The 24,228-nt window shown below is 41.8% G+C and overlaps 1 protein-coding gene across 1 annotated transcript in view; it reads right to left on the bottom strand.

Moving 5' to 3' along the window:
• Window positions 1-24,228, bottom strand: part of LOC149138963 (poly(ADP-ribose) glycohydrolase 1-like) — a 437,544-nt gene that overhangs the window by 246,383 nt on the left and 166,933 nt on the right. The window contains exon 6 of the mRNA XM_089446458.1: window positions 15,472-15,590. Coding sequence (XP_089302584.1) covers window positions 15,472-15,590 — 119 coding nt within the window. The remainder of the gene's footprint in view (window positions 1-15,471; window positions 15,591-24,228) is intronic.

The following is a 24,228-nucleotide window of genomic DNA, read 5'->3' as shown; positions in this document are numbered from 1 at the left end:
AGTGCAGATGCAGCGTTGGCAGTGGTAAGGCCAGCAGCAGCACAAATGCAACATTTGTGCAGTAGTTGGTGGGCAGAGATGTCAGAAATCAACAGCGCAGAGAGAGATATTACAAAGAAGGGTAATGCTTCAACGAGTTGCATTACTAGAGCACATTCTTAGCTAAGAGGGAGTGTTGATTTCTGGTAGCATCAGATGTGCTCTAAGCCTCAAAATTTGCAGGGAGGTTAGGAGACATATATTCCAAAATACCCACAAATCGTTTTGGGAAATTCCACAAGGAGAAGGTTTTATTAAAATAATTAATTATTTTTAATGTATGCCTAAGCCTAAACTTAGGAAATTAAAGGGTATTAATTAAACAAGGGGTGTAATTTCTAGAAGAAGACAAGGATCAAGACAAAATGATTTGAGCCATTAATTAGAATATAACTTGGGTCATTCCTTACTCAACGAGAAGATTATAAGAAGAGCCTTGAGGGGCATTTGGAAAGCACATCAAGTGAGAGATCAGAGATCAATTTTCTCAGGAGAGCACCGTAACAATTGCCGGAGAAATCATCGAGGAGATTTCTTGTAGTGAGGGGCAGGGATAGTTTTCTGGTTGGAGAGTTTCCTGATCCAAGGATACATTGCAGAGGAGGCAGAGATAGATCCAGAAGAGGTGGCGCAGAGCCACAATGGGCAGCGTAGAGCCACGTTAAGGCAACGCAAAGCCTAAGAAGAGATTCGCAATTTTGCTGAGGAGCAGATTAGATCCAGTGTCAGGAGTCGGGGTGTGAGACCGAAAGGCCAAAGGATTGAGCATCCAGCCATCAAATCGATTAGCCATAAGGAGTGACGCAGTCACCATCAGTTGTGACGCAGAGCAGCATAGTGATTGCGCAAACGTTGCAGAGAGGCAGTGCAGGGCTAGCCATTCAGTGGTTAGATCAATGTCAGATCTCCAGTGATAGTGTGAGGTATTTCTCACTAATTCTCTGTCAGTCAGATCCTCTGTATCGGATAGCCAGTAAGGAATCCAAAGATTGTATTCAAAAACTGCTGCATAATAATACAAACCCTCAGCTGTTGAACCGGTTTTCCTGCATTGGGTTTTTCCAAGGACATTTGTCCAAAAACAATGGTGTCACTTGTGTGTGTTATTTCTTCTTGCTCAGTTCTTGTTTCTGCATATAATTTTATTAGTGAAGGTTGCAGTCATATTTACTTCGATATTTACAGTGTAACATAGTAAATAACTTGCATAGATTAAGAAGTAGGAGAAGTAATATCAGTTTGTTGCAGTAGTGATTGGGGGATTCTCAAATTTTCACACTGAGAACACCTAATAGGGTTATTTGTTAGCCACTCCTACCTAGAGAGGTAACACTATTACAAGATTAAAGCCCAAAATTTGGAAGGGAAGCCCAATATGAAGTCTCAATGTGCCCTTGATTAACAAGCTTGGTTCACTTAGATGCACTAATGAATTATTGTACCTTATGGTGAGGATGCAGTACTGGACATTATATGTAATTGGCAGGTCGTTTCACCAAAGGACCATATTGCCACCCCAAGTGAAGTGTTGAGAGCAATGGAACTCCCATCATGTGCAAATCATCATTTCACACCATGGACACCTTCAGCACCCTCATCAGTCTACTCATTGCCCCACATTATTCATGAGATGTTGCACTTGGACCAGTGTACCCCAGCTAGCTTAGCATTTACCACATGGTGTGGCAATTGATCCAAGGCCCAAAGGAGGTTTGTCTCACCCCTTGAGACATGGGTGTGAAAAATTCAAAATAGAAATCCAACTGCAATGAATAATATTATTTCTTCTTTTTATTAACTCATAAATAAGTTACTCACAGCGTTTCTACGGCAAATATTGAAATAAATTCTACTGCAATCTTCACAACTAAAATATTGTGGAAAGTAAATGCCAATAAAAATACTAGCGCAAGGATAAACACAATGGCGGTTATTTTTGGACAATTGTCCCCCAAAAACCCAATGCGTGAAAACCAGTGCAACAGATGAGGGTTTCTTTATTAATCTTCAGCAAAAATCTCATGTACAAGATGCAACTAGCAGAATAGAAAAGATATCTCTATGAGAATTGTATAGACAACTTTCTCACACTCCTTTGGTGAGATTCTAATCTAGGAGAGGACATACTGCCCCCTATGTCACTCACTGCGTCAGCTTCTGCGTAGGGACTGTGCAGTCCCAGTGTCTTAGTTTCTACGTTCTCCCTCTGCGTCATAGCTTTTGCGTTGTCTCCTTTGCTCTACTTCTTCTGCTCCTGCCTCTTGACTTATGTTGATACCCTCTCTCCTCCTCATCTGCAACCCTCCCTCTGAATCGATTTCTTGTTGTCGAACTTCGACCAGTGAGGAAATCGATTTTACTCTGGTAACTAAGTATCTAACTGGTGTGTTTTCCAAATGCCCATCGAAGTCCTTATAGTCCTTGTTAGTTTAGGTATGTTCTATGCTAGAGCAATTTATTTCAATTTTCACAGTTAGCTCAAGACAAGAGGACACAAGATGTGGTGCTAGCCAGGGACAAACCCCAATGTGGGGAAACCCTTGATCGATTCTTCTTATATGTTCTTCAATAGTTCAACAGAGAGAGAGAGATATAGTACTTTTACAACAGAAGTCAACACTTTGACTTATCTAGATAAGAGCATAGATCATCTCTAAGAAGATGATACATGAGATCAGTTGAAGACATGCTACTTCAACTAATTCTCCAAGGTGACTCATTCACCTATCTTGTGTTGCATTTCGTCATCATGCTGCACCTCACCATGCTGCATCATGCTGCATCTCATCATGCTTCATTAATCATGAATGTACCGATCACTGTAATTCATTATGTGCCATTACTGCACCATTTTGCAATACTGACCTATGTACTCGCTGCACCTTACTTGCTTATTATCCCTTGATTGCTTGTTGCTCGTAGCATGCTTGTTGTCCCTAGCATGCTTGTTGTCCTTAACATGCTTGTTGTCACTTGCATGCTAGTTGTACCAATACATGATTGTCCCTTGCATGCAGCTCTCCTTCGGAGACAGATGCTCCAGCTGAAACCGCGGATAAACACTCCAGCAGTTCCGGTTATTCCTGGCAGTTCCGGCTATTCCTGGCAGTTCTGGCTTTTGCCCTCTACGTCAGCTTTCTCGGCAATTCCGGTTGTTCCCAGCAATTTCGGTTTCTGCCCTTTGCATCACCTTTCCCGACTGTTCCGGTTGCCCCAGCAATTCCGGCTTCTGCCCTCCGTGTCAGCTTCCCGGCAGTTCTGGCTTCTGCCCTCTACGTCAGCTTTCCCTGCTGTTCCGACAGTTCTGGCTTCTGCCCTCCGCATCAGCTTTCCCGACAGTTCCGGTAGTTTCAGCTTCTACCCTTTGCATCAACTTTCCCAGCTGTTCCGACAGTTCCGGTTGTTCCTGGCAGTTCCGGCTTCTGCCCTCTAGATTAGGGCAGCGTTATCCCTTAGGATCTCTCCTCCTACTAAAACCCAAATACAAGTAGAGAGGAAGAGATCCCAAGTGTGTTGAAATGACTTGAAGGCCACCTCTATTTATACTAAAACGTTGAGCACAAGTGGGGTTTATTTGGTTGCTAGCCAACCTTAACAAATTGTCACATAACACAAATAAATTCATATCTCCATGAATACTTATCGGAATCAGATGATCTTTAGATCAATCCTACAGCTCTCGATGAGAGGGATCCAAAAAAAATATCAGCTTCCATTAATAAGATGACCCATATGGAGTTTGGCCCTAGTTTCCAATTTTAACAATCCTCTAGTTGACTATTCAACAGCCCAAATTAGATTCTAATCAATGGCTCAAATCATATTGACTTGATCCTTGTCTTCTTCTAGAAGTTTCACCCACAATTAGATTAATACCCTTTAATTAATTTAATTTCCTAAGTTTAGACTTAGGCACTCATTAAAAATAATTAATTATTTTAATAAAACTGTCTCCAGGTGGAATTTACCAAAACGATTTCTGGGTATTGTGGAATACATGTGTCTAAGCCTCCCTGCAAAATTTGAGACTTAGAGCACATCTGATGCTACCAAAAATCAACACTCCCTCTTAGCGAGGAATGTGCTCTAGCAATGCAACCTGCCGAAGCATCACCCTGTTTTGTAACATCTCCCTCTGCATTGTTGATGTCTGACATCACTGCCCACCAACTATTGCGCAAATGTTGCATCTGTACTGTTGCTGACCCTACCACTGCCAACACTGCATATGTACTGCAACTCCCTCTCATTTATTGTCACTGTAACTAAGAAATCACTTGTTTCTGCTACTAAAACGAATTCTCTAACATACCCATCTGCTCTCTAAACTGAATGAACTTAGCTCTTCCTAGAGCCTTTGTGAGTACGTCTGCTACCTGATCCCCTGTGGGGCCATACAGCAGTTGTACTGCCCCATGCTGAACATGATCTTTGATAAAGTGACATCTGATATCAATATGTTTCGACCGATCATGAAATACTAGATTCTCAGAGAGTTTGATACAACTTTGATTATCTGTAATATTCCTAATTAGCCATGGCTAATTGGAATATTCGATTTTGCTCAATTTTTGCCTTCTATAGTTATTTATAAATAAAAAAGTGAGAAAAGGGGACATAACTCACTTCTATAATAAAAGTCACTTCCTAGTAGCACAATGTTGTGACTTAAAGGGGAGCCAAGGCAGCCAAAGGGGGATGCAGAGATGAAGCCCACGCAGACACTTGGAGAGACTGCACAGAGGAAAGAAACACGTGGCAAGAGGGGAATCACGTTGGAGGAGGTGAGCCTTGGGATTGAGAGAGGCAAAGGCTATAAAGGAGAGAGAAGCCCCCTCATTTTGATCATTCAGTTATGTGCATTTGAGCTAGTCACTTCGACTTAGAGCACACTGGCTGTTCAGCTAGTCTGCAGCACTGTTTAGTGCATTGAGCGTCTCCGTTCGGAGATCTCACCCTTAGCCTCGGGGGACTTCAAGTGCCTACTCGGGCAAGGTATTTCCATCAGCATTTTGGTAGTAATTCCATCAGCATTTCTGACGGGAGGATTGAGCATCTTGGAGGACTGCGCAGCACTGGGAGGGATGATGCAGTTCTTTCTGGCAAGAGTTCTGGCTTGAGGGTTTGCAGTAGGATTTGTGCTGGGAGATTGAGCAAGGGATCAGCCCTTGCATATTGGAGGGATTTGGCAGAGGTTTCAGGCAGATTTCTGGAGGGTTTCATTTAGTGGCAGCGCATGGCCTTAAGAGACTGCGCAGAACCCCAAGGGGGTGATTTTAGGGGGGTCGGCCATTCCAAGAAAGCTTTCTGGGTTTTTCTGGGTTTCTTGAGTAGAGTTCGATTCCAGAGTTTTAGCCTTTTTTGAGGAGGGGAACAACCCCAAATCCTCATTCAATTTCCAGCAGCAGCAGTAGCACGGCAGTTTTCCAGCAGCTGGGACGCAGATCAGTGTGAAGCCATTCCTTTGCTATTCTGAGTGTATTTCTTCACTTGCCTTGTGCAAGTCGAGGTGCCATCTTTCTGATCACCTGTTGTACTCATTCTATTGCTCAATATAATAAAATGGCTTAGCATTTCTTGCTGCATTTCTTGAGTATTTGTTTACGTTTCATGTATACATTGTTGTTTGTTGCACTATCGTTATTTCGTTTCTGTGAGTTTTCCGGCTATTATACCACTTGTACGTTTTTCAAGTTGGGGTTTGCTGATATTTGAGAAATATTCCAGGAAAGGAATATTACATTATCACAGTAAATTCTGGTCGCTTCTATCCTTTTTCTGAACAAACTCACAAACAATTTTCTAAGCCATATAGCTTCACACGTAGTTGTGCTTGCTGCCATACATTCAGCTTCTGTTGATCTCAGAGCTACCGACTTTTGTTTCCTGTTGCACCAAGAGATCATTTTGTTGAAGAATCTAGGGCTAACATAATTAAGTTGATTCTTCGATACATGATAACAATTTGTGAAGTTCTTATACAATGAATATTAGCTTGATCTTTATTTCATTATTAGTGTGTATGTGTTAGCTTCATTAAACTGCTCTCAAAAACAAAAGAGAAAAGAACACAAATATTTTGGCTTTCTACCAGGGCCAAAACCTCTCCCTCTTGAAGAGGAAACCCATGCGTAAATTCTTCTTATAAAGATTCCATTGATGAATACAAAGACCATGACCCTTGACACATCCTGCCTCTCCAAGACCAAGATATCAATCCTCCTTTCTATCACTGCTGAGATCATCCTCATTGTTGCACCATTGAAGCCATCACTATAGCATCCCTGAGATCTTCATTGTTGCTTCTTCACCATATCAATGAGATCCATTGAGATCTTCATTGTGATCTCTATGCTTTCATTGATGCACCAGTCATCACATTATGTCAACGAGGTCTTCATTGAAGTCTTCATCATGATGATTGTGCCTTATATCTTCATCATCACTGAGACAGTGATCCTCGTTTCTGCTCTTCATCAAATAGTCCTTATTATAGTTATAATGCCGAGACTATATTATTCCTTCGTTATCAGCTTGCTGGAGCTTTAGTACTGCCTCTCCTTATAGACTATAATATTGCTTCTTATGTTGAGACAGTGGGATATAGATCCGAGTCTGTAATATCCCTTTCCTGGAATATTTCTCAAATACCAGCAAACCCCAACCAGAAAAACGTAGAAGTGGTATAATAGCCGGAAAACTCACAGAGATGAAATAGCAATAGTGCAGCAAACAACAATGTATACATGAAACATAAACAAATACTCAAGAAATGCTAAGCCATTTTATTATACTGAGCAATAGAATGAGTACAGGAGGTGATCAGAAAGATGGCACCTCAACTTGCACAAGGCAAGTGAAGAAATACACTCAGAATAGCAAAGGAATGGCCTCACACTGATCTGCGTCCCAGCTGCTGGAAAACTATCGTGCTGCTGCTGCTGCTGGAAATCGAATGAGGATTTGGGGTTGTTCCCCTCCTCAGAAAAGGTTGAAACTCTAGAATCGGATTCTACTCAAGAAACCCAGAAGCTTTCTTGGAATGGCCGACCCCCAGAAAATCACCCCCTTGGGGTTCTACGCAGTCTCTCAAGGCTCTACGCTGCCAGTAAATGAAACCCTCCAGAAATCTGCCTGCAACCTCTGCCAAATCCCTCCAATATGCAAGGGTTGATCCCCTGCTCAATCTCCCAGCACAAATCCTACTACAAACCCTCAAGCCAGAACTCCTGCCAGAAAGAACTGCGTCATCCCTCCCAGTGCTACGCAGTCCTCCAAGATGCTCAATCCTCTTGCCAAAAATGCTGATGGAACTACTACCAAAATGTTGATGGAAATACCTTGCCCGAGTAGGCACTCGAAGTCCCCCGTGGCTAAGGGTGAGATCTCCGAACGGAGACACTCAATCCTCTAAACAGTGCTACGGACTAGCTAAATAGCCAGCGTGCTCTAAGTCGAAGTGACTAGCTCAAATGCACATAACTCAATGATCAAAATGAGGGGGCTTCTCTCTCCTTTATAGCCTTTGCCTCTCTCAATCCCAAGACTCACCTCCTCCAATGTGATTCCCCTCTTGCCACGTGTTTCTTTCCTTTTGCGCAGTCCCTCCAAGTGTCTGCATGGGCTCCATCTCTGCATCCCCCTTTGGCCCCCATGGCTCCCCTTTAAGTCACAACGTTGTGCTTACTAGGAAGTGACTTTTATTCTAGAAGTGAATTATGTCCCCTTTTCTCACTTTTTTATTTATAAATAACTATAGAAGGCAAAAATTGAGCAAAATCGAATATCCCAATTAGCCATGGCTAATTAGGAATATTACAGAGTCTCACTGTGATGTATGATCCCTCTATATCGAGACTGTATGGTGTCTACTATAGGAATACCATCCTTGAGACCATTGTGATGTCAGCGTCCTCATCCAAAGCTTGTCTTGATCCTTCTATCCAAGATAGATATGCCAAGAATGAGATAGTGACATGCCTAGACTTTGATGCTCTCTCCATGCGAGGATACCACCTTCAGACTATAAGTATGCCGAGAATGGATAGGCCTTAGTTCTGCTCCTCCTTAAACCCATCCGAGGAGACAGCTGAACCCTTAGACCTAATCCACCTTACTGTCGATCTGACTGTGGCTTCTTGTTCCTTAACTGTGTCTCCCTTACTCCTTGACTGCGGCTCCCTCATGCGAAGATTTCAAAGGTATATGGATCTTTTCTTGAATGATTGCGTTGACACATTATGGGTATTTATAGTGGTCATCCCATATATGCAAGCTGACATTACCTTATGAACTGACGTGTCTATGCTTCAAGCCGACATGACATGTATTTATACATTTAATTCATTTATTTGGAGCAAACATGAACATCTCCTTATCATTTTTCTTGCGGACTTTGATAGGCCTGTTTTGAGGCATTGATCTTGGTCTTGAAGGGTTGTTAGACAACTTTGAAGACTTGTACATATTTACATAAACTCATGAAGAGTTTCTATACACATGATATGACTCTGACATATAAATAAATCCTAAAGACATCAAGAAGAAGTCTTTCACCTAGTGACACTTCTTGCTCATGAAACCCATGTAGCAAGATTACAAAAATAATTTATTTCGTTTTATTACATCAAATACAAACATCATGTCATTATGAAGACCGAACCTAGTTACACTTTCTTCAACACATTCCTGATCCAACACTAAAGCAGTACCCAAAGGTACTTTTCCGGTCTACTGAACTACCTGCCCAATCTGCATCTGTGAATCCATCCAATCTGACGTCATCTCCTCAGGAGTATTTCAACCCATATCCGATTGTTCCACGCACATACCTAAGAATGTGCCTAGCTGAAACCCAACGCACCCTTTTCAGTTCCACCATGAATTGACTAAGGGTGTTGATAGCGAAGCAAATGTCTAGCCTAGTGTTCACCAGATACATGAGCAACCCAAAGAGTTGTCTATACAAGGTGGGGTCCACCTCCTTGTCTCCTGATGCATCCATTTTCTTCTAGTTAGTGATCATGGGTGTAGCCATGGGTCTACAATCCTGCATTCTGAATCTCTTCAGAATTGTAGCATATCTTCCTTCCCCAAGGAAGATCTCCCCATTCTTCTGCCAAAATTCCAATCCTAGAAAATAACGCATCAACCCCATATCCTTCATGTTGAATTCTGCTTCGAGATTCTTCTTGCAGTCCTGTATGAGCCTAGATGACCCTATTAAAAATAAGTCATCCACATATAATACTAGAATAAGTGGCTCATTCTCTACCATTAAATAGTAGAGATTAGGATCAACCTCACTCTTGATGAATCCTTACTACTGCAAGTAACTATCAATCCGACCATACCATGCTCCGGGTGCCTACTTGAGCCCATACAAGGCTTTCTTTAATCTGCATACATGAGTTCTCTTTTCATGAGTTTCAAAGTCTTCTTATTGTTCTATATACACCTCTTCTTCTATCACCCCATTCAAGAATGTTGTCTTGACATCCATCTAGTGAATCTCCCATCCCATTTGAGCTGCCAGGGATATAACGGATCTGATAGAGGTATATCGGGCTACTGGGGCGAACGTCTCTTCATAGTCTATTACTTCTTTCTGTGGGTGCCCCTTTGCTATGAACCTAGCCTTGTACTTCTTTATACTGCCATCTGCAGCATACTTGATCTTGTAGATCCACCTTGATCCTACAGCTGATCTATCCTCTGGTCTATGCACTACTTCGTAGACATCATTCGTCATGATAGAACTATGCTCTTCTACCATGGTATCCACCCAAACTTGGTGTTGAACTGCTTCCTGAAAGTTAGAGGGTTCTTCAACCTGTGCTACCAAGGCCCGGTACCTGTCAGGTTGTCTACGTTGCCTCTTCTCAGTTCTAGGAGCTCAAACAAACTCCTCTGTGTCCCTCAATGTTTGTCGTACTTCCATGTTGTTTCTACCATTGGTGGTGGGAGGCTCAATCAACTCCTCCTCCTGATCTTATCGTTCCATTTGTTGAGAACTATCTGGATTTCCTTCCTCTGAGAAAATACTGGTACTAGTCACTGTACTCGATCCAAGTGTTTGTCCTCTTGCCTATCCTCATTGTTGCCCCTGCTGCTGCTAGACTCATGGAACATCTACTGACTGACCTTCTGCTCGCATCTCTCCAGATTTCCTGAAAGCGCTATCCTCCATGAACTTCGCATCCTATCTCACTACAATCTTCCTACTGCTACGAATGTAGATTTTGTATGCCTTTGAGGTCTCGCTATATCCTACGAGGTACCCCTTTTCTGCAGTCTGATCTAGTTTACTGCGCTTCTCGTCTGGAATGTGACAATATGCCACGCTTCCAAATATCCTAAGATGACTGACTTCCGGCTTCTTCCCTGTGAAGACTCCTTTGGGCGTTTTCTTCCCCAATGCTTTGTGAGGAGTTCTATTCTAGATATACACCGCCATGTTGCAAGCTTCTGCCCATAAGAACTTAGGCAGATCCTGATCATACAACATAGCCTTTGTCGCTCCAACAATAGTTCTATTCTTGCGCTCTGCAACTCCATTCTACTCCAGATTATAGGGAGTTGTCCATTCTCTTTTGATGCCCTCCTTTGCGCAGAAATCTGTGAAGTCTTTGTCTGTATATTCTCCACCATTATCTGAACGCAATACCTTTATCTTTTTCCCTGTCATGTTCTCAACGAGAGCCTTAAACTCTCTGAACCGATCGAAGACCTCATCCTTGGTCTTTAAGAAATAGATCCAGGTTTTTCTGGAGTGATCATCAATAAAGGTGACAAAGTATTCACCACCACTAAGAGCTCTTGTGGACATTGGACCACAGATATCTGAGTGTATCAATCCCAATACGCCTTCCGCTCTGTTTTTACTCCTGGAAAAAGTTGCTTTAGCATACTTCCCTAGTACGCATCCTCTGCATATATCATCATGCTCAATACTAAGAACTGGAACTCCTATCACAGTCTCTCTGAGCATGCTCAGTGCTCCGTGGTGTAAGTGTCCCATTCACCTATGCCATAACTCAATCAATTCCTCATCACCATTAAGATTGTTGCCTATCAGTGCCATTGGAGACTCGATTTGCAATCTATACAGTTTGTTGCTTTGAGCTCCAATTTATCTCTTCTTCCTCCAGCTTGGATGTTTGACATATACTTTCCTTCCAATGAAGTATACATCGTACCCCTTGTCTTGTAACTGGGACACTGAAATCAAATTCATTCCTAACACAGTAACCTGCAGAACATTAGTGACTCGAATGTTGGTTCCTGCTTCCGTCTGAAATGCTATGGTGTCTCTCCCTACTGGAGTACACTTCGTTATGTTTCCCATATTAATTTGGAAGTCCATTTGTTCTTCTTGATAGCTCGAGAAACATTCACGTACTCCAGTCATATGAGCTGAAGCCCCACTATCAAAGTACCAAACATTTGTTGATGCTGAACTTGACAAACATGTGAATTCTTCTTCTAATATAGAAGATATTGGATTTAAGAGATCTGTGGTTTGTATCTTTTGAATCAGTGACCGGAGAATCCAAAGTATGAACATTTTTATACGTTGGTATAAAAATGTTCATACTGTGGATTCTCCGGTCACTGATTCAAAAAAAATATAGAAGATAATCTGGAGACATCTTGATTTTCCATCCTTTTTAGTGTTATTTTCCTATCAATCTCTGACTCTTTTTTTGCCCCAGTAACAACTGCAGAAGAGACAGCGTCTTTACCTTAACACTGTTGTGCGTTGAAGCTTTTGCGCTACTTCCTCTGTCACTGGCAATTTCAACCTGGAAATCTTCCTCTCTGTCGACTCACTCAGAGAGGGATTTTCTTATGAAAAACTTGCCCCTCCAGAACTATACTGCGCAATTCCTCTGGAGTTTCAATTTTCTGCCTATACAGTAATTTCAAACTCCCTTCTTCTCTCCAACGCTTGGCTCTTCTGGTTTGCACTTATCTATCCTCTAATACCATGTAAAAATTTCAAAATAGAAATCCAACTACAATGACTGATATTATTTCTTCTACTTATTAATTCAGAAATAAGTTATTCACAGTGTTTCTACGGCAAATATCGAAATAAATTCTACTGCAACCTTCACAATTAAAATATTGTGGAAAGTAAATGCCAAGAAAAATACTAGCACAAGGATAATCACAATGATAGTTATTTTTGCACAATTGTCCCCGAAAAACCCAATGCGGGAAAACTGGTGCAGCAGATGAGGGTTTCTTTATTAATCTTCAGCGAAAATCTCATGTACAAGATGCAACTAGCAAAATAGAAAAGATATTTCTGTGAGAATTTTACAAACAACTTCTCACACTCCTTGCCGAGATTCTAATCTGGGAGAGGACATGTTGCCCCCTCTGTCACTCACTGTGTTAGGTTCTGCGTAGGGATTGTGCAGTCCCAGCATCTCAGTTTTTGCGTTGTTCCTCCACGTCACGGCTTCTGCATTGTCTCTTCTCTGCTCTGCGTCTTCTGCTCCTGCATCTCGACTGCTACGGATACCCTCTCTCCTCCTCACCTGCAACTCTCCCTTTGAATCGATTTCCTCTTGCCGAACTTCGACCAGTGAGGAAATCGATTTTACTCAGGTAACTGAGTATCTGCCCAGTGTGTTTTCCAAATGCCCATCAAAGTCCTTATAATCCTCCTGTTGAGCAGTAAACAGCCCAGATTAGATTCTAATTAATGGCTCAGATCATATTGACTTGATCCTCGTCTTCTTCTAGAAGTTTCACCCACAATTAGATTAACATCCTTTAATTATTTTAATTTCCTAAGTTTAGACTTAGGCACTCATTAAAAATAATTAATTATTTTAATAAAATTGTCTCTGGGTGGAATTTTCGAAAACGATTTATGGGTATTGTGGAATACATGTGTCTAAACCTCCCTGCAAAATTTGAGACTTAAAGCACATCTGATGCTACCAGAAATCAACAATGGGAGCGCAAGCACCATCATCAAAGCCCTCAACATTGGAGCATTGCAAGCTATTTTATCACCAGGAGACCCATGAGAATAGTTGTGCCCCAAACACAAATTAGGGTTCACATGATGATTTACATGGCGATTAAGGAGTCATCCCCTTGTTCAAGATTTATGGAGCGCTCTCAAACACTTTGGCACAAAGAGGACTCAACGTTTCCTTCCAACGACCCTACATCAGCATATCATCATCACGTTGGCTTGCATTTGGATGGCTAATTCATAATTTTGTAAGCCTACTTGGTCGGATTGTGACCAAGGGATGTATCTTGCCCATTTTTATAATCTTAAGGGGCTTGTAGTGATAAATCGACCTAGTTAGACACATATAAATAGAACATCACTTCATTTATATTGATCATCATCACGCTTGGATTGGATCTCTTGAAAAGAACTCACACTTGCTTCTTTGGCTATTAGAGAATCTTTTGGAATGCATTTGGAGCTAATTTGTATTTCTTCTTTGGAGTTATTTCTTAGATCTTGGATGGATATATTGCATGTCATCTTGTAAGTGCCTAATGTTGAAGAAATTTTTCTCTTGAATTTGTTTAATGTATGGAATTGTTGCTCTAGAATATGCTAAATCTATGCCCTAATTGTTGAAGATTGATTTTGGAAAGCTATCTAGTAGAGTATTGCATATGTTATCCAATGTATCACATGTAATGAATGTTCCTAGTGATTGAATATCTATGAATTCTTCATGAAACTCCATTATCTCTTGAAGTAGGTAAATGGTTGAAATTGGTACCTAGGGCATCAATTTCGAGCCTCCTTAGGGACAGTGTAGCTCATCTTGAACATCCTAAGACTCCGTATGCCCAAAGGACAAGGCACTAATCCAAGTCCTTGGGGGTCATCTCTACTTTTCATCCATAATTTTTCCTCTTAAAATTCAGTGATTTTAAGGCTAGGGCGAAAATCTAGGGCTTGCAGTGAAATTGTAGGGAAGAGACTTTTTGGGAATTCGAGAGCCTAAACATCAAGCTTAGGATCTAGGCTACCTATGTTGCAAGTTTGGTGGGCATCCACTCGAGTTCCATCCATAAAGTCTCTTGCCCTAGAGGTTGAACCAAGAGGGAAACACTAGTTTCTTGTCCCTCAACTTGAGGACTTCCTTGAAGGTTGTATGAGGTTAGTACTCGTTGAAGTAAATCATAAGAAGCCTTTTCTCTCGGGCCTTGACCTTGTGATACCTAACACCATCGAAAATCTCAAAACCCTTGGTCTTGTGCCTTTCTTTTCTAGGGCTTTTCTTAGAGAGCGATTTGCTTCTTTGAAGCCTTGTACCTTTATTGAGCCTCTTTTTCGAATGAACTCTATCTTGATCACTTCATGCCCTATACCTTACATATCTATTCTAAGTGATCTCCTTCCTACTAGGACTCCTTCCATTCGTGAAATTTCGTAAAGAGTAGAGGGTTTTGGCTGAGGTGATATTGGGCCTCTATCCCATTGTAAGCACTTTGTCTAGCTCTTGTCTTGTAGGGTATGCCTGCTAGATTTTATGGTAAAAAGGCCCAAGAGAAAGAGAGGTATCGATGTTTTTTGGAAATAATTTGCAACATGCCAACTTTTGCTACATAACAAAGGGATGAAGAGAGCATTGGCATTGTAGAGGAGTCTAAACCCTATAAAATCCTAGAAAGAGATGTTGGCCTTGAAGGAGAGTTTAAACCCCATGAAAACGTTAAGAAACCTTAATAAAAGAGATGATCAGGTTTGAACCCTAGGAAACACTAGATAAAAAGAAGGATCCAAAAAACCCTTGTTCCACAATCGCAAAGAGGCCTAAATTTATGCAATCAGCAAAAAACTCCTTTAGATTAACTGATGAATTAAGTGATATTCACACCTACTATGGTATGATGTTGAGATTCACAAGAGAGAATCAAATAGAATCACCACCAAACGCTAATTATGCAATAAGAGAAAAAATACCAAGACCAGGCCAATGCTATATTTGAAAATAGATGAGCCAATGAGTGTGCATCCCTAGGAGAGATAAAAATAGCCAAGAGAAAGAGTGAGCTAAAGAGAAATACACCCAACCACAAGAGAGCACAACACTTGATAGTTGCCCTTAAACAAAAGTTAAAACACTTGATCAACAAAAGATATCACATGATGATCAATTACAAATGGAAGGTGTGCATTTCCACACATCTTGAAAGTAGGTTGCTTTCCCATGGAGGGGTAGGAACCTGCATATACATGGTTGGTCTTAGCGAAAAGTAGAAATACAGTAATGATTACAAGCTATATGGTCAATGGTGGCCAAAAGTGAAGCTAAGACCATTTTCAACAATATAAAGCATCTTATAAAAGTCAATGAGAAAAACTAGGTGTGATTTGTAACCCTCTAGAGCTTGAAAGAAATACAAAAAGAGTATGTTTGAGAATCATGTTTTTACCCTTCATATTTTGAAAACCTTTCTGCACCCACAATCTCAATAGCCTCATTATCTTGCATGGCAGGAAAAAACAGCATGCCCACAATCAACTCAGTGTTAATCATAAACCTAATTTCTTCCTGCACATAAAGACAAGCATGAGAAGGGACAGTTGAAAACAGCACTGCCATGATTAACTCAAAAATTGATCATGATTCAAATATTCTCAATTTCTTATGCAAATAACTATGAACATACAAGAAAGATTTTAATGAATATTTGAACTTAAAAAAGGAGAGTGCATCTCTATGAGAAAGAGAAAAACAGCCATGAGAACTAGAAGGAGTGTGCTAAAGAGAGAAGTAAACCCAAGCAGAAGAGAGCACAACACTTAGTGCCCTTGGGCAAAATCGAAAACACATTATTAAGAATGAGAGATATCACATGATGATTAAGTACAAATGAAAGTGGTGTATTTTTACACATATTAAGCATGCGGTGCTTTCCCCAAGAGGGGTATGAGCCTACATGTCCATGGTTGGCCTTACCCAATACTAGTAATACAACAATCATTAGTTTTTAAGGTCATTCATGGCCAGAAGTGAAGCTTACACCATTTTCAACAATATAAAGCATCTTTAAAAGTCAGGGAGAAAAACAAGGTGTGATTTGTCCCCTTTAGAGCTTGATAGGAATGCAAAACGACTATGTTTGAGAATCATGTTTTCACCCTTCATGTTTTGAAAACCTTTCTGCCCCCACAATTTCATTAGCTTCATTATCTTGCATGGCAGGCGAAAACAGCATGCCAACAATTAACTCAAGGTTAATCATAAACCAAATTTCTTCCTGCAAATAAGAATGAGCATGAGAAGGGACGGCTAAAAACAACACCGCCACAATTAGCTCAAAAATAAATCATGACTCTAATTTTCTCAATTTCTTCTGCAAATAACTATGGCTATTCAAGAAAGATTTTAATGGATGTTTGAACTTAACCTGGTTTTCCAAAATTGTAAAATCACAGCAAAATAATGTTGACACAGGAATAAAAGGAAAATTAGACTACAAAGTGAGACGAATGCCAGATTGTTTACTCCTTTGTTCCACTACCTTCAGATCACAGAGGCAAATACTAATCAAACAGAAAGAAGATATATGGTTAGACTCGAAAATGAGAGCTGTGGTGCCCTGTTTCTTTCTCTGTTCCAGTAGGCCTCAGAGAGGCCACCCTTTGTCAATCATTATTTAAATATCTATATAAAATGGCAATGATAAGCAGCTGCAGTTGTATGCAAATAAATATTTTCAGAAATGTAGTTTATAACATTAAAGATTAATACAAGATCAATAAAATAAAATTTCCTATTTTCCACCTAGAAGGAACAGAATTTTCAGATGCACGCAACAGTAAAGATGATCAGTATTAGAGTTCATCTTGAACATTATTAATTCAAGACTAGGGGGCGGTACCTGGCTGCAATTCAATGATTGTATGCCTAGATTTTGAGATGGTGTGTTCCATGCTCACTCCAAGTGGCCAGATGCCTTCGTTGTAGAAATTTCTCATTTCCCACCCTGGTTTTCAGTTTCACCTTATTTCTCCAAAATAGCTAAATGCCCTTTTCCATATCCATACATTCAACAACTCGAAAATAAATTTTGCTGAAAACACAAATTCTGGAAATATTACAGAATGCTGGAAAATGCAGAAATAAATATCAGCACATAAAAACAGCCATTCTACACATTTAGACACAGTGATTTTGGTCAAGGTGACCCTGGAAAAACCCCCTACAGCTCTTGGGGAAAACCAGTTCGAAAGCTCCTTCTTATTTCTGGAAAATGCTTTTTACAGTGATAGAAATATTCAGCGAAAAAAAATCAGCAAGAAAACTTTTACAACTTATCTCGTTTTCCATGCCTCACAGCCAACTAGAAAACCTTGCAAACAGAAAAACAGAACAGCAATAAATGTTGTACGGCCTCTTCGATTTTTGGGCCCAAATTTCAACCTTAAATGCTGTTGTACGAACTGCCTAGAAAAGCGTGCAAGCTTCCATAAATGCTGTTGTACGGTTTCCTCGATTTCTGTGCCAAAAAATAGCAGTATAGTTGTACGGATTTCTGCCTAGAAAAGCATGCCAATGTACAGCCACTTGCTGTATGGCCTCCCTTGAAAAATGTGCCAGCAAACTTTAGATTTTTTGCTCCTCGATTTCTGTGCTAACTTGTTGTATGGCCTCCTTGGAATCTGAACCAAAACTGTTGTACGGCCTTTCTAGAAAATCGTGCCCAAAACTTGCCTTTCACTGTGTGCTAACTCAGCTGTACGGACTTGCTGAAACGCTGCCTTGGAATGTGTGCCAAGCTGCTGCCTCCTTCTCCTCACTGTCCAGAAATCTCCCTTGCTCTCTTGCTCTCCTTCTCTCAATCTGCTCATGAAAGAATGAATGACCTTTTTCTCATTTCCCTCCTTTAATCTAGCCCTAAATGACTTTTGGGGAATCCCTAAATCCAATGGCTGAAATAGATTGAGATCTAGGGCTGAGATTAAATGCTCATTTAAATCTCACTTTCTATTTTTTAATTCACCCCACTTTAATAAAGACCCACTTAGTCATTTATTTCCAAAGTCACTTTTCCTTTCTAATTTTACATTGACTTTATCAAAGTCACTTTAAAATTAGACTTTAGTAACTTTATCACTTAAAGTCACTTTTAAATTAGATTTGACTTTATAAAAATTATAAAGTCACTTTAGGAGAAAAATTAAATTCTTTTGGACACTTTTCCCTAGGCCAAAGATCAAAGCCTTAGGGAACCACCTGTCCTCCGGTACCAAATTTCAACACTCCCTCTTACAGAGGAAGGTGTTCTTCACCACACCCATCTTGTCTCTGAAGTAGACATGCTTGCTCCGTGGTAAGGCTTTGGTAAGAATATCTGCAACCTCCTCATCAGTGGGAATATACTCAAGCTTCACAGCTCCCTTCTGAACATAGTCTCTGATGAAATGATATTTGATCCCGATATGCTTTGACCTGTCATGAAATACTGGATTCTCCGTGAGTTTAATGCAACTCTGATTATCACATTAAATCACTGAAGCTCTCAACGGCTGATCAAATAAGCCAAACAACATCTTGCGAAGCCAGATGGCCTCACAACTAGCTAGACTGGCTGCCATATACTCTGTTTCCGCTAAACTCAATGCTACTGACTGCTGCTTCCGGCTGAACAATGACACTATTGCCGAACCCAACCCAAAACAGCACCCTGAAGTGCTCTTCCTATCAGAAGCACAACCTGCCCAATCAGAATCAGTATAACCTGCCAATCTCACTCCATCCCCCTGCCTGTAGTCTAGACCATAATCCACTGTCCCCTGCAAGTACCGCAAAATGTGTTTTGCAGCCACCCAGTGAACCTTCCTAAGCTCACATATAAATTGACTCATCGTGTAGACTACAAAACAAATATCTGGTCTAGTGTTGACCAAATACATCAAGGAACCAATCAACTGCCTGTACAATGTGGGATCCACCAACTCGGAATTCAAAGCATGAAGCTTCTTCCAGTTGATAATCATCGGTGTCGACATGGGTTTACTATCCTCCATGTGGAATCTGCCAAGGATGTCCACAATATACTTCCCCTGCCCCAGGAAGAAATGCCCCTCCTCCTGCCACACCTCCAAACCCAAAAAGTAATGCATCAAACCGATGTCCTTCATCTCAAACTCCGCCACAAGATCTCTCTTGGAGTGCTCTATGAGTCTCTCTGCACCTATAATGACCAAGTCATCCACATACAGCACCAGAATGAGAGGCTCCTCACCTATCACAATATAGTAAAGGTTCAGATCTGCCTCACTCTTTGTGAAACCCATTCCCTGCAAGTATGTATCTATCCTGGAGTACCAAGCTTTGGGAGCTTACTTCAGGCCATAAAGGGCCTTCTTCAGTCTGCACACATGGGACTCCTTCCCATGCACCTCAAAGCCCTGTCGCTGCTCAATGTACACCTCCTCCTGTATGAAGCCATTGAGAAATGCAGTCTTCACATCCATCTGGTGGATCTTCCAACCCATCTCTGCTGCTATCGATATAATGGAGCGAATCGGAGTATATCGAGCCACAGGAGCGAAGGTCTCCTCATAATCAACTCCCTCTACCTAGGAGAACCCTCTAGCCACAAACCTCACTTTGAATTTCTCAATGTTGCCATCTGCAGCATGCTTTACCTTGTAAAGCCATCTGGAAGTAATCACGGATTTGCCCTCAGGCCTCGGCACCACCTCCCAAACATCATTCTTCATGATAGAAGAATACTCCTCCTGCATGGCCTCTCTCCAGACCTACTAGCTAGCTGCCTCCTCATAGCTACAAGACTCAGAGTCAAGGATGCTGGTAGCCATTGCCATATAGCTACAAAACCTCTCAGGTGGTCTACTCTCTCTGACCGGCCTCTTAGGCTCAGCAACAGATGTGGCATCTCTCAAGGTGTCCTGAAGCCACTTGGGCTTCCTCTTCCCTGAGCATACTTCTCCCATTGGAGAATGAAACTCCTCCTCATCATCAGGAGCCTGAACTCCTGACTGTCTGTCTGTTGTCCTCATGCCTGCACCTGAACCTGTAGAAGCTTAGGTACCGTGTGAACTGTCCATCAGTGGACTCCCTAGTGAACTGCTCTGTGGACTGCTCTGCATGCTGCCCGGAGCGCCAACCCTCTGGCTTGGCGAGCCACTGCTCACTGACGGACGTGACATCCTCATAGATGTACCTCCGGATCCTCCTGATCCCTGCCCACTGGATCCCTGCGACTGACTCAACTGCTGCTGAGGGTCTGGCTAATCCAGATACTCTAACTTTTGTGACCTCCTAAAGGCCCTGTCCTCCTCGAACTTCACATCCTGCCTGACAACAACTTTCCTCTGTGCAGGAATGTAAATCCGAAAGGCCTTTGAGGTCTCACTGTAGCCCACAACGATACCCTTCTCTGCGGTGGGCTCTAGTTTGGTCCTCTTCTCCTTGGATATGTAGGAGTATGTAATGCACCCAAAGATACGAAGATGACCAATATCAGGCTTCTTCCCAGAAAAGGCCTCCTCCGGAGTGATGTGCTCCAAGGCACGATGCGGACTCCTGTTCTGCAAATAAATAGCTGTGTTGCAGGCCTCTGCCCACAAGAACAATGGCAACCCCTGATCATGTAACATGGCTTTGGCAGCCCCTCCGATGGATCTGTTCTTCCTCTCCGCAACCCCGTTCTGCTAGGGGTTGTAAGGAACAGTGAACTCCCTCCTAATGCTTGCCTCCGCACAATAGTCAACAAACTCTCCAAGGGTGTACTCTCCCCCATTGTCCAACCTCAGGGACTTGATCTTCCGACCTGTCAGTGTCTCCACAAGAGCTCTAAACTCATGAAACCGCTTGAAGACCTCACTCTTGGTCTTCAAGAAATAAATCCAGGTCCTCCTGGAGTGATCATCAATGAATAAAACATAGTACTCATATCCACTCAAGGAAACATGAGACATCCGACCGCTCACATCGGAATGAATCAAATCAAGTATCCCAGTCGCTCTGCTATCACTGCTGGGAAAAGGGGATTTGGCAAACTTGCACATCGCACATCCTCTGCAAGTATCAAAGTGATCAGTACTGAAATCTGGCACACCTGTAGTGATCTCCCACAAGGTCCTCAAGGCTCCATGATACATATGCCCCATCCTGCGATGCCAAATCTCACACAGCTCAGAACTACTAGCTCTGCTGTCGGTACTACTGCTCAATGCCAAAAGGGGCTGGAATGCAAACTTGTACACCTTTGCATGGCGTACACCTATCAGTCTAGTTGAATCAGCTGGAGTGCCCCTGGGAAACATCAACACCTGTCCTCCCCTGAACAGTACCTCATATCCTCTATCCTCCAAAGCTGAGATGGATATGAGGTTCTTCCTCATCCCTGGCACATAAAGAACATCTGACACCTTCAAGGGAGGTTTGGACTCCCTCTAAAATGTCAGTGTCCCCACACCCACTGATCTAACAACTCTATCATCACCGAGTACTACCTCTATATCAGTGCCACTCTCTGAAAGCTCTGAGAAGTACTCACGGACTCCTGTCATGTGACGTGAAGCCCCACTGTCCACATACCAGATACCCGAAGATGCTCCGTTACTCGAACGAAAAGCATGCTCCCTCTGAACCTATGTGGTAGGTGATCCTGCACTAGAGGACTCACACGCAGTGAACCCAAACTCTCGGTCAAAACGATCTGCAAAGTCCTCAACCTCTGCTGAAGCTGCCAAGCTCTGGTTCTTCCCTTCTTCTTCTTCTTCTCCGGACACACAACTGCATAGTGTCCCATCTTTTTACAATTACAACACTTCACCTTGGAATAGTCCTTCTGTGTGTTACCCTGTTTACCTTTACCTTTGCCTTTGCCCCCACCATTGCTTGTGGAAGCCTGCTTCTTCCCTTTGCCTTTCTTGCCTCCTGCCAACAGTGCTACATCCTCATCCTGCTCAACTGGCTTGGCTGCCCCAAGCTGACCTTTCCTGATCTCTGTCTGAATGCAATCATCCCAAAACCTTTCCCAAGTGCGAAGGGTCTCACGTGCACAAACCCCATCAGCAAAGTTCATCCATGAACGGGGGAGGCCATTCACCGCAATCCGCACCAACTCAGTGGGTGGAATGACCTCTCCAACTGCTGCCAACTCATCTCTCACATTAGTAATCTTTGTGAGATATCCAGCTGCACTATCATTACCCATCTTAATGGTCTTCAGCTTCTCCTTCAAGACCATTTTCTGGTTCTCATTGGTACTTTGGTAGAGATTGGACAATGTTGTCCACATCTCATGGGCATTTCTCTTTCCTCTCACATGAGGAATGCAATGGTCTTTGATTCCGTCTAGAATCAGTCTCTTACCCTTGTTGTTCTTTCTATTATAAGCAGCCAACTGAGTAGCATCAGTAGGCACAACAACAGGGTTCTGTGTGGTATGCACCATAATGTCCCAGACTTCTGTCTCCTCAAAGATACTCTGCATTCTCTCCTTCCAAACGTTGTAATTGGTATGCCCATCCAACCTATTCTCCACCCTCAATCCCAATGACATCCTGCTATCCTAAAACTGAAAAATAGCACTGCTATAGTAAAGATAAAACTGTTGTTTGTGAAAAATCAGCTTGCTAGAATTTTCTGAGTGAAAAATCAGCAGGTTGTAATTTTCTTCCTTGCTGTCCCAAACTGCACTTCAGCACTCAGGGTCTGATACCATGTAGAACTTTCTCATTTCCCACCCCGGTTTTCAGTTTCACCTTATTTCTCCAAAATAGTTAAATGCCCTTTCCCATATCCATACATTCAACAACTGGAAAATAAATTTCGCTGAAAACACAAATTCTGGAAATATTACAGAATGCTGGAAAATGCAGAAATAAATATCAGCACATACAAACAGCGATTCTACACATTTAAACATAGTGATTTTGGTCAAGGTGACCCTGGAAAAACCCCCTACAGCTCTTGGGGAAAACCAATTCGAAAGCTCCTTCTTATTTCTGGAAAATGCTTTTTACAGTGAGAGAAATATTCAGCAAAAAAAAATCAGCAAGCAAACTTTTACAACTTATCTCGTTTTCCGTGCCTCACAGCCCACTGGAAAACCTTGCAAACAGCGATAAATGATGTACGGCCTCCTCGATTTTTGTGCCAAAATTTCAGCATTGTACGGACTGCCTAGAAAAGCATGCACACTGCCATAAATGTTGCTGTATGGTTTCCTCGATTTCTGTGCAAAAAACAACAATACAGCTGTACGGATTTCTGCCTAGAAAAGCGTGCCAAGGTACAGCCACTTGCTGTACGGCCTCCCTTGAAAAATGTGCCAGCAAACTTCAGATTTTTTGCTCCTCGATTTTTGTGCTAACTTGTTGTACGGCCTCCTTGGAATCTGAACCAAAACTGTTGTACGGCCTTTCTAGAAAATCGTGCCCAAAACTTACCTTTCACTGTGTGCTAACTCAGCTATAGGGACTTGCTAAAACGTTGCCTTGGAATGTGTGCCAAGCTGATGCCTCCTTCTCCTCACTGTCCAAAAATCTCCCTTGCTCTCTTGCTCTCCTTCTCTCAATCTGCTCATGAAAGAATGAATGACCTTTTCCTCCTTTCCCTCCTTTAATCTAACCCTAAGTGACTTTTGGGGAATCCCTAAATCCAATGGCTGAAATAGATTGAGATCTAGGCCTAAGATTAAATGCTCATTTAAATCTCACTTTCTATTTTTTAATTCACCCCACTTTAATAAAGACCCACTTAGTCATTTATTTCCAAAGTCACTTTTCCTTTCTAATTTTACATTGACTTTATCAAAGTCACTTTAAAATTCGACTTTAGTAACTTTATCACTTATTGTCACTTTTAAATTAGATTTGACTTTATAAAAATTATAAAGTCACTTTAGGAGAAAAATTAAATTCTTTTGGACACTTTTCCCTAGGCCAAAGATCAAAGCCTTAGGGAACCACCTGTCCTCCGGTACCAAATTTCAACATTCGTATAGACCCAAAGTCAAAAAAGATGGCAAAAAAATTTGCATTAATTGCAGTAGTAAAAGACTAGAAAAGAAAATGGACTGCACACACATACCATATTAGCAATGAAGGACCATGTCAAATGGTAAATGCTGAACTGTCCAAAAGTATGTATCCACTTTCAAATTAGTCAACGACTCAGTAACATATGCTCCGCTGATCCCTTC

This window comes from Pinus tabuliformis, chromosome X, assembly GCF_031772625.1.
Source record: "Pinus tabuliformis cultivar Carrire ecotype Pingquan chromosome X, CPIR1, whole genome shotgun sequence".
Lineage (NCBI taxonomy): Eukaryota > Viridiplantae > Streptophyta > Pinopsida > Pinales > Pinaceae > Pinus > Pinus tabuliformis.
This window is presented reverse-complemented; position numbering and strand designations above follow the sequence as displayed.